At 32.5% G+C, this 13,542-nt stretch overlaps 4 protein-coding genes across 5 annotated transcripts in view; 3 read left to right on the top strand and 1 right to left on the bottom strand.

Moving 5' to 3' along the window:
- Exn (Ephexin) overlaps positions 1-5,330 on the bottom strand; it is a 10,060-nt gene extending 4,730 nt beyond the window's left edge. Inside the window, exons 1-6 of one of the 2 annotated variants that reach the window (XM_017906819.1) lie at positions 5,199-5,330; positions 3,461-5,121; positions 1,768-2,875; positions 1,284-1,606; positions 681-1,117; positions 451-590 (exon numbers count right to left, since the gene is read on the bottom strand). In XM_017906819.1, coding sequence (XP_017762308.1) covers positions 451-590; positions 681-1,117; positions 1,284-1,606; positions 1,768-2,875; positions 3,461-3,694 — 2,242 coding nt within the window. In that variant the 5' untranslated portion in view covers positions 3,695-5,121; positions 5,199-5,330. Of the gene's footprint in view, positions 1-450; positions 591-680; positions 1,118-1,283; positions 1,607-1,767; positions 2,876-3,460 lie in introns of both variants that reach the window. The other variant, XM_017906818.1, reaches the window with a different exon arrangement.
- Positions 5,331-5,662: 332 nt separating this feature from the next.
- On the top strand, positions 5,663-6,834 carry LOC108552330 (acyl-CoA-binding protein-like). The gene is made up of 3 exons (XM_017906820.1): positions 5,663-5,756; positions 6,390-6,504; positions 6,615-6,834. The coding sequence occupies exons 1-3, from the start codon at positions 5,742-5,744 to the stop codon at positions 6,746-6,748; spliced, it is 264 nt and encodes an 87-aa protein (XP_017762309.1). The 5' UTR covers positions 5,663-5,741; the 3' UTR covers positions 6,749-6,834.
- Positions 6,835-7,051: 217 nt separating this feature from the next.
- LOC108552297 (PMS1 protein homolog 1) lies at positions 7,052-10,324 on the top strand. The gene is made up of 12 exons (XM_017906763.1): positions 7,052-7,251; positions 7,326-7,446; positions 7,516-7,680; positions 7,739-8,013; positions 8,087-8,206; positions 8,276-8,422; positions 8,495-8,976; positions 9,051-9,309; positions 9,388-9,505; positions 9,592-9,907; positions 9,991-10,132; positions 10,214-10,324. Exons 1-12 carry the CDS (start codon positions 7,114-7,116, stop codon positions 10,322-10,324), a joined length of 2,394 nt encoding a protein of 797 aa, XP_017762252.1. The 5' UTR covers positions 7,052-7,113.
- Positions 10,325-11,166: 842 nt separating this feature from the next.
- The window catches only part of CkIIalpha (casein kinase II subunit alpha), a 6,751-nt gene continuing 4,375 nt past the window's right edge, over positions 11,167-13,542 (top strand). The window contains 4 exon segments of the mRNA XM_017906842.1: positions 11,167-11,329; positions 12,477-12,627; positions 12,774-12,885; positions 12,965-13,177. Coding sequence (XP_017762331.1) covers positions 12,533-12,627; positions 12,774-12,885; positions 12,965-13,177 — 420 coding nt within the window. The 5' untranslated portion in view covers positions 11,167-11,329; positions 12,477-12,532.

The following is a 13,542-nucleotide window of genomic DNA, read 5'->3' as shown; positions in this document are numbered from 1 at the left end:
CCCCCCTTTTGTTTCCAATCTCGAGCCAATCCCGATCACTCATCGATTTAGAACGAGGTCGAGATCGATGAAAAATGTCCGTTTCGTTCATTGCTGTCCCACTCTTGAACTACCTTGACACTTGTAATTCGTTCAGAGATCCGAATCACGTCGAATCAATTATGCAGTCTACACGAATTCTTATTCACTTACTAGCCACGTGTAGCGTGTAGAGGTAAGGGATAAAAACTTGTAACAAATATTGAATTTTACGGTGTTTAATCGCATCTCATACCTTTGTACCATACGCAAATTGTTAGAAGGTAAGCGATACTCACTGCTATTCACGCGGGTAATACATCTGTGACTTCCGTAACGAAAGTTACATTGAAAATTCCAAAAGATTTTACCGAGTGTGACACGAGTAAAATTAATTTCAATTTTCACTTTTTTTTTTTTACACCAACTTACCATTGTACGTAGACTCGCATGAAACTGACTTTGACGATGATTTGAAGTTTTTCCTTGATACCCAGGATCGTGGTCTTCTTGTCTTCCGGGACCATTTTTGACCCGATCTTTTTCTACTCGAAACGACTTGTGTCTCTGTACTTTTTCCATTAAACAAAAATCAGTTTTTAGAAAAGTTACGCTAAATGAAACATTTGTGTTTCAGTTTTATCATATTCGATTACACTTACGATGAAGAGTATTTATTCGGGAATTGAGCTGAACCGGTCGTAGTTGAATCGTCCAAATCCTCCCACTCGGATTCTTTGCCGTATGCCCAAGTCGATCCTAAGATCGAACCCATCGTAGAACCAGTGTAAAGGCTATTGACTCGTTCCTCGCTTGGTAAACCAACGTCATCGTACAGGTCTCGATCGTTGTCTATCATTACATCGGTATCTTCGTCTACACTAGAGTATTCGTTGGTAACGAACAATTTGTCTGCTTCCTTCGTCTCGTTATCGCGAATTTCCGTCTCGTTATTCGGTAAAACATTTGCCGCGTAGCCAGGACCCACAACGTCGTCATAAATATCATCGAAATCTTGAAAAGCAATCGAAGATTCGTCGATACGATGATTTCCATTGATTCGTAATACAGGTGTGCCCACGTCGTCGTAATCGTCCTCCTAATTGCATATTGCAATATGATAGAAAGAAAAGAAAAATCTGATAATTTGATCTTCTGGCCGTATCGCAGGTATATTATTCCGAGTAATTGTTGCGAGAAAATTCAAAATACGTTAACAATAATTAATATGGCGAACTGAGTATTTACGCTTGTTGTGTTATCACCTGGTCGATAAGATTCAACGGGCCTACGTCGTCGTATACTTCGCCACTAATATCTTCGATGCATTCGATATTTTCATTCGTAATTGATCGCGTGTTCTCCAAAAGGAAGTTCTTAGTCCGATTGCTCCACAGAAAACTGGAATTAGCAGGTAGCTCGGTAGACGACTCACACGTTGCTTCGTACGTTTTCTCCTCGCGTTCATTTGGCCGATATTCGCACGTTTTCACCTGCTGGCTTGACTCCAATGCTTTTGCCGAGTGTGCTTGCAACTCGGATAACAATTCGCGTTTCAAGTTTGCAATATCAAAAACGTCGGTTTTTTCTAAAATTTGCAAAAAGCGCGATTAGAGGAGACGGTCGGTAAAAAGGATCGCCGAATTCAAATAATGATGGTAATAACGATAATAGTAGGAATATTTAAAAAATACAGAAAATTATTTCATCTTTTTTATATGGAAAATTATCACGAGAGAGGAAACGTACGTGTAGTTTCTTCCTTTGATCTACCACCAACAACCGTGTCGAAAGGAACCGATCCGGCGATTTTAGCGATCGACGATTGCCCGGTTCGATTTTCAGCCATTGAATCTTCGTCGCTCGTTGCAACCAGAAGTGGTAAAGTGGCACACTTTTGTTCGTGTGTAATTATGACTTGCTCTAAGCTAAACCTGATCGTCTTTTCGTTTGAAACCAAATTCGGATTCGTGGCAGACGCGACATGAACGAAATTCGTTGGCGAAGAGATTTTTAGATATTTCAGTTCCTCCCGAGAAAGACTTCTCGATCGGTACCTAGTGTTAGAATTTATCCCTAGTTTCGAGTCTACTGATAACGTTTTCAACGAGTTCAACGACCCTCTCGAATTGCACTTTTCCTTCTGCTTTCTTTTCGGTCCCTTTACGAAATATTCCGGTACAAAATGCAATATATTTTTACCAAAATGTTTCTTCTTTTTTTCGCAATTTGCGAATTCAAAGTCCGTACTGAATATCAACCTTTCCGCTAATTTGCCATCCGAAAATGTTTCCACTAAAGACTTTCCATCGAACAGTTTCACGTTCGAAGAACCCTTGCTCGCCAGATCATTGGTAGACTTGGACTTTACGAACACATTTTTCGTGCACAAAGTATCTTCCTCGTTCTCCAGATTTTCGTCATCTTCGTTCGCATCTTCTCGGACATACCAACAGGTGTCCGTAGTAAACGTCGATTCTATTTTCTCGTAATCGTTTCCGTCCTTCTTACAACATAAGGAAGTAGCGTTTTCGTCGTTCCAAGGGTAACGATGGTCGAGATTATGCTTGCTTTCTCGCGAATAAGTTTCTCCGTAGTCATCGTTCTCGCACTCTGCATCGATTTCTCCTGCAACTCTTATCAAGGTAGCATCGATATCGTGGTTATCAATACTGTCGCGCTGCAAACAGTCGCTATTTTCTCTTCCGTTTTTTTTTTCGTTGCATTGCTCGATAACGGAATCGAAATCTGCAATGGTGGTGTCCAACTGCGCCCTCTTTTGTGGCGCTGACGTCGACGATGATACGACCAGTAGGTATTTCGCGTGCTGCTTCGACGAGAGACATGTGGCGTCGACCTGAACGAAACATTTCACGCAATTCGTTAGTTTATGCATACGTACGCTATAGTTGAGACATTCGTAACGGTTTTGCAGATACGCTTTCAAGGAATGCGATAGAAATCGTAACTGTTTCAAAAGCGTAACTGTCGCGCCACTCGTGGTGCGTGTCACGATTTCTAGACAAACTACTCGACGACCGGAAAAACAGCGTTGTCAACAGAAACTGATAAGCATTCGAAGAATCGTTAAGCATAGTAGGAGAAAGAAGATCCAGCACTTTAACGGATGCACGAGCGCACGAGGGCGATTAGATAGTGAAATTATTTCGAATCTATCATCGGTAACTCTCGAATCCTTACCGAACGTCGAACAACGACCGAGCAACTTGGAAATTAACAAGCCACTCCTTTATTAGCATCGTTTAACTCTAACCGGAACTGGAATTCTAACCACGCTGGAAGTCTAAGTACCGTTCCTCGTGTTTTTCGAATTCAAGTAAATATAATCTAAATAGGCATATGGTAAAATTGCAATTTCATCGAATTGAAAAGCATCGCAATGGTGAATATCGTTTCCTATCAAAGAATAATTAACGCGAACCTTGAAGCTGGATCTCTTGGCAGTTGCTTCGGTACAGATTTTTCCTTTCTTCTTTGGCTCAGTCGCTTTTTCGGTTGTATCGTTGTTATCGTCGACGGGCAACAATTGCAGAGGTAATGTCGCTCTCTTTAAAGCCAGACTGTCGAGAGTCGCGTAGATAATTTTTTCCGAAGTCGGAGATGATTTTCGGTCTCCGTGGAGGAAACTTCTATTAGCTATGGGCACGATACTCATTCTCTTATTTATTTCAACCACACGATGTCGTATATCATACGTTAATATTCACTGGATCATCAAAGAGAATAGTTATTTAAATGCGACCATTACAAATTACGCGAATCGGTATACATTCACTGCTTTCTTTCTGCTCCTGACATTATACCGTAAGTGATCACGCAAAAAATTTACACATAATTAAGAATACCTACAAAGACGCTATTTCGTTGATCTAACGATAACGAGAGAAACGCGATCCGTTATCAAATACCGCTAATATGCGCGTGCATACTCGATGCGAACAGTTTTTTCTTTCCTGTCAGCAGAAACTTTCAACGCGATACAATTTATTACAACGAAAGCTAACGAATCACGTCGATATTCTTAAAACGTGTTATAAGCCTATCGTTACCGCGATTTAATAATGATCGAATTAATAACAAACGGAATTAATGATAATTAAGCTTGTCCGCCGTTGCTTCGCGCAATATTCCTAAAGACGTATCACACAGTTCCGTTTTCGCAATGACTTTCCGGTACTCGTTCTTCTCGCATTATATCAAATATCATGGTTTACCAAACGAAAGATTAACGCAATCACGATAATCAAAATATTTTTATGTTCTTTTCCTTTTTCTTTTACCAATATCTGTATTTCATTCGCTTTTCAACACATTTTAAGTATTTCACTCCGAATTCTCTGACATTCCATGCCATTGTTGCACTTCGATTCTCTTCCCGTATCGTTTAATAATCACAAAATTCGTACAACACTCAACACAACATAAACTTGACGTTAACAAGGCCACGGTTACATATATCTTTTACAAGTGTGTTTATCGACACTGTACTTGTCGAAAGATCTACAAACGCGATGACAAATATATCACGAGTATAAGTATTAGCTGGTCGCGTACTCTTCCGAGCAACACCGTATCTATTGAACTGATTCGCCGATCGAGTGACAAATCATGCATACTCGGTGAATTTTTAAACCGTTTTGCTCTGCCTCGGTGCGGGCACAATCCCGCGTACACGAGATCGGTCGTCTTCGTCGGTTTTCGTCGCTATTCGTCAACCATTGCCGTATTCCTTGAATTATTCACCCTCCCTGTTTTCATACTTTCATCTATACCAGTTCCGTACTTTCGCTTCGCGACTGATTGCAACTTTTATTCCGCGGTTAGAAATACCAACAACCTGTTATAACACATTTCTTTCTTTATTACTCTCCTATTATACACAATCTAGTTCTTTTTTTTATCACTAATTCGACCGAAACAATTTTACTGAACGCGCCCATTGAACAATTCCTGTATCACGATATCATGTACATGCTGACAAACCAAATTTTTCATACGGACATTCGAAACTCGACTTCTTTTCATTTTCTTCCAAATTCTAGTTCGAGTCTTGGCTTTTCCTATGTATCTTCAAACACAGCCCTGAGGAGCAGAGATTCTCGTGTAAACCGAAGTCAGGGAAAGGTAAAACGATGCATCAGGTATTCAAGAATTCTTACATTCTTGCGCAGCTGAGTGTTGGATGATGATGTGGCAGGTTGGCCCCATTCTTTCCTGGCGGTTTTCATGGACTTGGTCTCTCATTATTGGACCGGACCAAGCGACATAAGCCATGATACTGTTTTTCGAAAGTAGGCCAACGTGCAAACATTCCTAATTTATAAATACAGTCATTAATTGTATAAAAGATAATTAATTGTTACAATACGAAAACATACAGATGGAGTTAGAAAAGTATATATTACGATTTTAATATTAACGATGAAGTTTAAAAAAATGGAATAATCGTCGATAAAAACTTGCAAAGCTAAAAATTTGTATGGTAACGATAGGAAATCATGTAATCACATTTTTTATTTAAATATCATAGGCAAATTCCATATTTTTTATTAATATACGTTTGCATGTTTCTTATTACTGGATATAGTTAGAAAAAGCGGTGGGGGTCAGGGATCTATCTAGAAGGGATATTTAATCGATGCATAGGTAGATCCGTTGGTCAGTGATCATTAAACGAACGATACCATTAACTTCTGAAAAGGATGTCATTCGATCAGGTAATTACAATCTTATTTACCCAATACCTTTTAAGGATTATAAATTCCATAACAAATGGTCCATTACGTGTCCGTGCCAAATGTATAAACTAAACGATACTAGAGAAGAAAAAGAAAGAATTACTATAAAGTACGAAAGATGCTCCTGTCTTACTTAATTTGTTCGATGTTAATACCCGCATTCAGTTATGACTTATTGATATTTCATTTCAAAAAAAAAAAAAAAAAAAAAAAAGAAAAACCGAATATTGTTGTTTTGTTTGATAAATCTCTACGAATCGAATAATTTTGTATTTAGGCTGTTACGTCACACGTGTCAACTTTGGACTTGCAACTACATCATATGAATTTTCACGTAGTCATCTTCTATGAATATTGTATTTGCGATCAATATCGTAAAAAATAACAGAAAAATTTTAACTGACATAATAAACATATTATTAATTCTACTCATTTTTAAAGGAATTTGCTCTTAAACAATAATTAGCTGATAGATCATGTAACGACATGAAGATAAAATTATATTTTTCTGCAATCATGTTTACATTACTTGCATACTTCATATTCAGTTCGAAAAAGATGATCATTACCATAAATATTCATGTTACGAGCTTAATATGTGTGATATTATAGAAATTCGAAAAAGCGGCAGAAACTATAAAAACTCTGTCCAAACGTCCAACTGACGAAGAGTTTTTGGAATTGTATGCATTGTACAAGCAAGCAACGGTTGGAAATATAAATACCTGTAAGTGACTATATGTATTTAATACACGTTATTTAAAAACTTGTATCTAAAACTAATTTTAACATTTAAAACTATATTTTAAATAATTATTTTATACATTATGATAATAGCAAGACCGGGCATGCTGGATTTAAAAGGGAAAGCAAAGTGGGATGCGTGGAAATTGAAGGAGGGTATGTCGCAAGACGATGCAAAAGAAGCGTACATTAAATTCGTAGACACATTGATGGAAAAGTACAAATAAATAAATGCTATTGAAACACCTCATATATTGTTTATGTTACTATAAAAAAAATACATTGAAATAAAGTATAATTTACATTGTTAAAACCATTTCTTACATTATTAATTACGCGCTTCTAATCTGTTCACTTATGCGCTTCATCTTTCTAAGTTCGCGCGCTTGGAAACGTAATCGACTATCGTGTCGTTGTAATCGCATTCTTTTTTCCACAGTTTGCGCACAATCTATATTTGTAATTTAATTCGAGAATAAAATTTAAAACTGATATTTGTGTTTTTGGTTCTACCAATATGTGATGTATAAGTATATAAAATATAAATTTTCAAACATTGATTGGTATTTGATAAATTTGACATTTCATAAAAATGATCATCTCGGCTTTAGACAAAGATACCGTAAAACTCATAACTACTACTCAAATTATAACTTCGATATCTACTGCTGTAAAAGAATTATTAGAAAATGCATTAGACGCTGATGCTAAAAATGTCGAAATTAACTTGGTATGTCACATTTTTCTGTTTACACAACATATTTTTATTTTTAAATTATTTTAAGATTTCTTAATTTTTATTAGATAGACAGCGGGTGTACCTTAATAGAAGTGAAGGATGATGGTTATGGCATTTCAAAAATAGATGCTCCTTACATGGCTCTATCAGCTTACACGTCAAAGATACATAGTTTTTCTGATTTAGGTATAATAATATATTACAAAATTAATACATAAGGTAATCCTACAATTATAATCATATCGTTACTTATAGATTCATTAGAAACGTATGGATTCAGAGGAGAGGCTTTACATGCATTGAGCTCAGTATCAGATCTTACAATTATATCAAAAAGAGAACAAGATGAAATTGCTGCATCTTATACTATTGATCATTATGGGCATATCATAAGTTCAGAACCTTGTCATAGATCTACAGGTAATTTGTCTTAAATCTTAAATTGTTTAAAATTTTTAAAATACATATATTTTGCTAGGAACAACTGTACAAGTGAAGCAATTGTTTAAACACATGCCAGTTAGAAGACAAATAATTACACATTCAAAGAAAGCTAATCAAGATATTAAAACCTTGGAGTCTTTAATACGAAGTTATGGAATATGCAAATTTTTTGTACGAATAAGTTATAAAGTAGATAATAATATTATATTTGCAAAACCTAGTTTAACTAGTCTTGAAGAAGCAGTTACATATACCCTTGGTAAAAAAGTAACATGTAATATGAATTGGATGGATATTACAGATACAGATGTAATTATGTAAGATTTTGCACATTATCTTTTATATGATTCTTTAGATTACTAAAGTATATGATTTGTTTTAGATCAAAATGAAGATAATGGTACCTTCGAAACCAATACAAAATGTGTCTGAAGTATTTCATTCTGGAGCACAATATATTTTTGCGAACAATAGACCAATTAAACATAAAGAATTAGAAAAGGTATACATTTTAATCAGTTCTTTTATTATTAACCAATACAGTTAGAAAATATTTACAGACCATTTTCAGATAGTAATTAAAATAATTTTGGAGGCATTGGAACAAGAATTATCATTGAGGAAAAAACCTATATTTGTTCTATACATTTTAATAAATGCTGCAAATGTAGACATTAATCTAGAACCAAATAAAACTTTTGCCCTTTTTAAAGACCAGGTACTTGTATGTACAAGATAAATAATGATATATTATTTTTGTAACTTATGTCACCTTTACTATATGTTACAGAACATGGTTATTAACATGGTAGAAAAGTATTTAGAAAATTTTTATGGCATACAAAGAGAAGTACAAGAAAAAAGCACTTGTGACAGTTCATTTGCTGACTATCAAGATTATACATTAAAAACAAATATTAGTAATGCTGAAATTGAGGAACCTGTATTTAAGAAACGAAAATTAATAGAAGAAGAACAGAAAAGCAGAACAGAAGAAAATATTGATAAACCTATTAAAAAGAACATAAATGCTGATGAAAATGTAGAAAATAATGTAAATTCTGCTGAAAGTAATAATTTTGAACATAGAAAGCTGATACAAATTTCTCCTAATAAACAAGATAGTAACAAAGGAAGTGCGGAAAGATGCGAAGAAAATATAAATAATCTTAATGTTCAATTACCATTTTTAGATTTAAGTGATCCAGATTCAAATGATTCGCAAAATTTTGCACTGACTTATAGCAATAACAATATTTCTCATAGTTCAGTGTTAGTATTAAAGCTATAGATTAAAGTGCATTCCAATTAGACTGTATTTAATATATATGTTTTATTCTTAATAGTAATGATAACATGAAAGAAAACATTGAAGATACTCCACCATTTGAATTAACACAAAAATCTGAAGCACTCAGTGAACTGCCAGTAATAGATTTAGGTGAAGATTTTGAATTAGATGACTATTTAAATATAAATAAAAATGGAAAAGAAAATAATATAAAAAATACTAATCCAGAAAGTTTGTATACAAAGGATAAATTAGATACAAAAAACACTGTTACATTGAAAGAATGGAGTAAAGGACATGTATCTGGTTTGCAGGTAAAACTTACAATGAATTTAACATAATAAGTTTAATTATGAAAATTATGTGACGCATACTTAAGGTTATTTTTGTAGGGGGGTACAGATATAGAACTTTATACTTATGTAGAACCAAATAAATCATCAAATAATGATACACATGGAAATGTATGTGAAGGCTTCCTCAAATTTTCCAAACATATCAGACCAGAAGGTAAATACATCTAATAGATAATCCACTTTATTGTCAGTCTAAATCTGTGTAAAATATACATATTATGTCTGAACTTTTATTTTTAGTCCTAAAGCAAAATCCTAACATGACAGCACCTCAAATTGCTCATACAGTAACTAGTCTTTGGAAAAAATTATCATCCGAGGAACGGGGATATTATAGAGATCTTGCACGTGACGAAAAAGCTGATTGCGATAGAGATAAATTAAAAACAAAAGAAAAAGATACAGTGGATACCAATTCGAAAGATAAGAATAGACTATTGAAAGCATTAGAAAAAATAAAAAGAATGAATTACGAGAAGAAAGAAAATTTAGTTATGAGGACTACCGTACCTTGGGATATAGATATAAAGAAAGTTACTGAAAAATTTCGAAATAAGTACGTGTTAGAGATTTCGAAATTTGTACGTTTTACAAATTTATAATATTATTAATATATAATATTTATTATAAACATTACAGTTCTTCATGTGAACATACCAATCTTGTTGTTGGACTGTTATGTTCAAATTTATGGATTGTTTACAAATCTACACATATTTGGATTTTAGATGTGAAAAATCTTAAAAAAGAATTGCATATACCTGAGACAAACATGAACAAGGTAAATTTGACAATAGAAGATTAAATATACAATGTTATTATCTAGTCTAATCATATATGATATATTTTCTATCTATTATAGGACAGTGCTGAAAATATAGGACAACTTTTGCAGCAATGGTTTTCATTAAAAAATGATTTATCTTTATTATATCCTATACATTCAGTAACAAAAATTAAGAATAGTTTTTAATTTACAATACTGTAACTGTTATTTAAATACTAACTCTGTTAAGTTTAAAATAAAAAAATTTCTTTATTTTTGAGTTCGTTTAATACTTAATATTCATATTAGTTACTAGTTTCAACAAAAATCCGAGGAATTTCGTCATGTATTGAATATAAGTACAATTTACTTGAATAAGTTTTAATTCTTAATAATGTAAAAAATTCATTTCAAATATTAGCATTTAATGTTCTTTTCAAAACTTAATTTATTAGAAATATATGTTGCATGTATAAATCATGTAACAGCGATAATTTCAATTTCAAACATTCTAAATTTTAGTTGCTTTAACTTAAAATCACGGACTGCTACAAAAGAAATTCTGATTGGTCAATATACATGAGACAATTTAAATTTTTTCACTAGATACACACTTCAAGACTTTTCATTACTAGTAATTAACATTTCAATAAAAATGGAAATTCTTTAGTTAAATAAAACGGTTATTACAATATCGCATTATTATTTATTGTATGATTTCTTATTATATTTTTATTCTCATCGTTTTATTTCAAAACGTTTCAGTAACAGAATTTTATTACTATATTAACATAGTAATATGTATAAAATATTACAAAATTAATATTTGAATTTTATGCAGTTATAGAAAACATATTACAGACATGTTACATATTTAAAAATATATTTAATCAATATAAATAATAATGTAAAGATTATAATATTTTTTAACTTTATGTTGATAATATAAGAAAATGATAGTCGTAATGAATTTTGATTGGAGAGACGGTCGAAGGTTGGTGATTTCAATCTATATATTTGAAGTTTCTGGTGGGTTGTTGGCTGCCATCTTGGACCTCGCTCGTTTGAGAAGCCGGGCCACCCGCAAAAATCTTTGAGTTTCATGCGTTCGCGCGGCCTCACGTATTCCGTAAGCAGGTTGCGTGATTTCACGACGAATTTAGAGATCTGTTGCGGTCAATCTATTCAAGATTTGGGTCCGGAATGTATTAGGTGAGTCTGAAATGAGTCAACATTAATTTCCTGATTGCGATGGCGTGTGATTTATCTCGTACATGTGTGTTCGTGCTTGTGCTTGTGCGTGTTTCTAATCCATGTTGCGATAGTAGATTAATTTTTACCTAGATTTTTACTCTTTAACAAAAGTACTAATTTTTTCTACCTACAAATTGTATTTGTATATATCAAATTGTTCTTTTGCTAAAACATAACTTTAAGTCACAGAAACGAACTGGTAGTGTTCTGTAAGCTCACAATCAATAGACATCTGAGGAATATGCAGTTCATACGTTATAAAGTAAAGTGAACACGTTTTTAAGTTTATTAGTTTCTTGTTTTGAGATTAATTTCTTTCTTTTGTTATTCTGCTTGTTATCATATAATTATTTTTATTGAAGTTGTTTTGATTCTTCTAACCACATAACTACTTTTTCTAATTACATTTAGTTAAATGTTATAAAGGTATTTTCAATAAAGATTGCATTAGTTAGAATGTAAATGAATCTGATTACATGTTTTATCATTTATATGTACAAGAAATTATTGTTACAATTATGGGTTATTGAAGTATATATGTTTTTCTTACTATGTTGTTTTAATTATATTGTAAGTATTATTGATTTTTAATTGATATAGATGATTTTTAGTTTATCCATCACATTAAGTATAGTGTATACATATCTAAATAATGGAATACATCTCTGTATGTTACACATTATCATCATACTTTTTCTTAAATCAAATAAAAAGTATATAAGGATCAATTGAATGTTGTACATTTACTATTTATAATCAAATATTGCATTGTTGTAATTAATTATAAGTGTATTGTAAAATGATAAATAAATATGAATGCAATATTGAATTGTTTTAATAAATACCAGTATCATTAACTTTTAATATTTTATGTAATACATATATGTTTAAATGTAAGTTAATGTTTAGCAAAAGACTATTACGTATTCATGTATTTCATAATTTTTTATACTTTTTTTCTGCTAAATTAAAATATATGTACATATAATTGTGACGGATTTTAATATGATTTTTTTTAATGACTCAGGTATATGTTTATCCTCGCGCTTTTATAACTGGGTGAGTGGAGGAGGTAAATTAACTAGCTTTTGTAATTTTTCGATAGAGAGTGCAGGAATAACAATCCACACAACAAATAGTAGTAGTAATATATCAGAAAAAATGGCACTACCCAGTAGAGCGCGAGTTTACACAGATGTGAATTCACACAAATCCAGAGATTATTGGGACTATGAATCTTATGTTGTTGATTGGGGGTAAGTGTATAATAAAAAGTTATATGCGCATATATGTATGTATGTATGTGTGTGGATCATATGAGGTGTGTGTGTGTGTGTACATGTTTATTCATATTTATGACTTCCTTATTTTGGTTAATAATAATGAATTATTTGTTATATAGACAACAAGATGATTATCAACTAGTAAGAAAATTAGGCAGAGGAAAATATAGTGAAGTATTTGAAGCCATTAATATTACAAATAATGAAAAATGTGTTGTAAAAATTTTAAAGGTAAAACATGTGAATTACATTTCAGCAGTTTGATTGCAATTAATGTGAAGTTTTAATTTTTTCTGTTTTTAATATTTAGCCTGTAAAAAAGAAGAAAATAAAAAGGGAGATAAAAATCTTAGAAAACCTCAAAGGTGGGACCAACATAATTACACTCCAAGCTGTTGTTAAAGATCCTGTATCAAGGACACCGGCACTGATATTTGAACATGTGAACAACACAGATTTCAAGCAATTATACCAGACGCTAACAGACTACGACATAAGATACTACCTCTACGAATTATTAAAAGTGCGTGTATTGTTAAGTGCAATGGAACCAAGTATCAGTCCAATGTGAATCTTCGAGTTTATTATTTTGATAGATGTAGGTGCATATCAAAGGTTCAAGGAAGAGTTCGAAAATATTTAATTTATAAAAATTCATTTTTTTCCCTTCTATTATCACATTTTATTATCACATTTTTTACTTTTGTTTAGTATTAGTAGCTGTGAAGTTGTGAATGAAAAAGACTTATTGTGATCTATTCTATTGCACGACACTGAAATAATTTTACTACTAATTGCTTTGCCATGAAAAATTCAGTTATTTAAATAATTTAATTACACTATTATTAGTGTATTATAAACTTCTATGTACAAACTGATCTCTTTCCC

Source organism: Eufriesea mexicana, unplaced genomic scaffold, assembly GCF_001483705.2.
Source record: "Eufriesea mexicana isolate 0111107269 unplaced genomic scaffold, ASM148370v2 scaffold6179, whole genome shotgun sequence".
NCBI classification, from domain to species: domain Eukaryota; kingdom Metazoa; phylum Arthropoda; class Insecta; order Hymenoptera; family Apidae; genus Eufriesea; species Eufriesea mexicana.
The sequence above is the reverse complement of the archived record's forward strand: the minus strand, read 5'-3'. Positions and strand labels throughout refer to the sequence as shown.

Excerpts from the sequence above, each read along its gene's own strand:
- LOC108552330 (XM_017906820.1), top strand. Across the intron at positions 6,505-6,614 it reads GGTTGGAAATATAAATACCT|CAAGACCGGGCATGCTGGAT; the intron begins GTAAGTGACTAT and ends TTATGATAATAG.
- LOC108552297 (XM_017906763.1), top strand. The coding sequence starts at position 7,114 with ATGATCATCTCGGCTTTAGACAAAGATACCGTAAAACTCATAACTACT. Across the intron at positions 7,252-7,325 it reads AAAATGTCGAAATTAACTTG|ATAGACAGCGGGTGTACCTT; the intron begins GTATGTCACATT and ends AATTTTTATTAG. Across the intron at positions 8,977-9,050 it reads AATATTTCTCATAGTTCAGT|TAATGATAACATGAAAGAAA; the intron begins GTTAGTATTAAA and ends TATTCTTAATAG.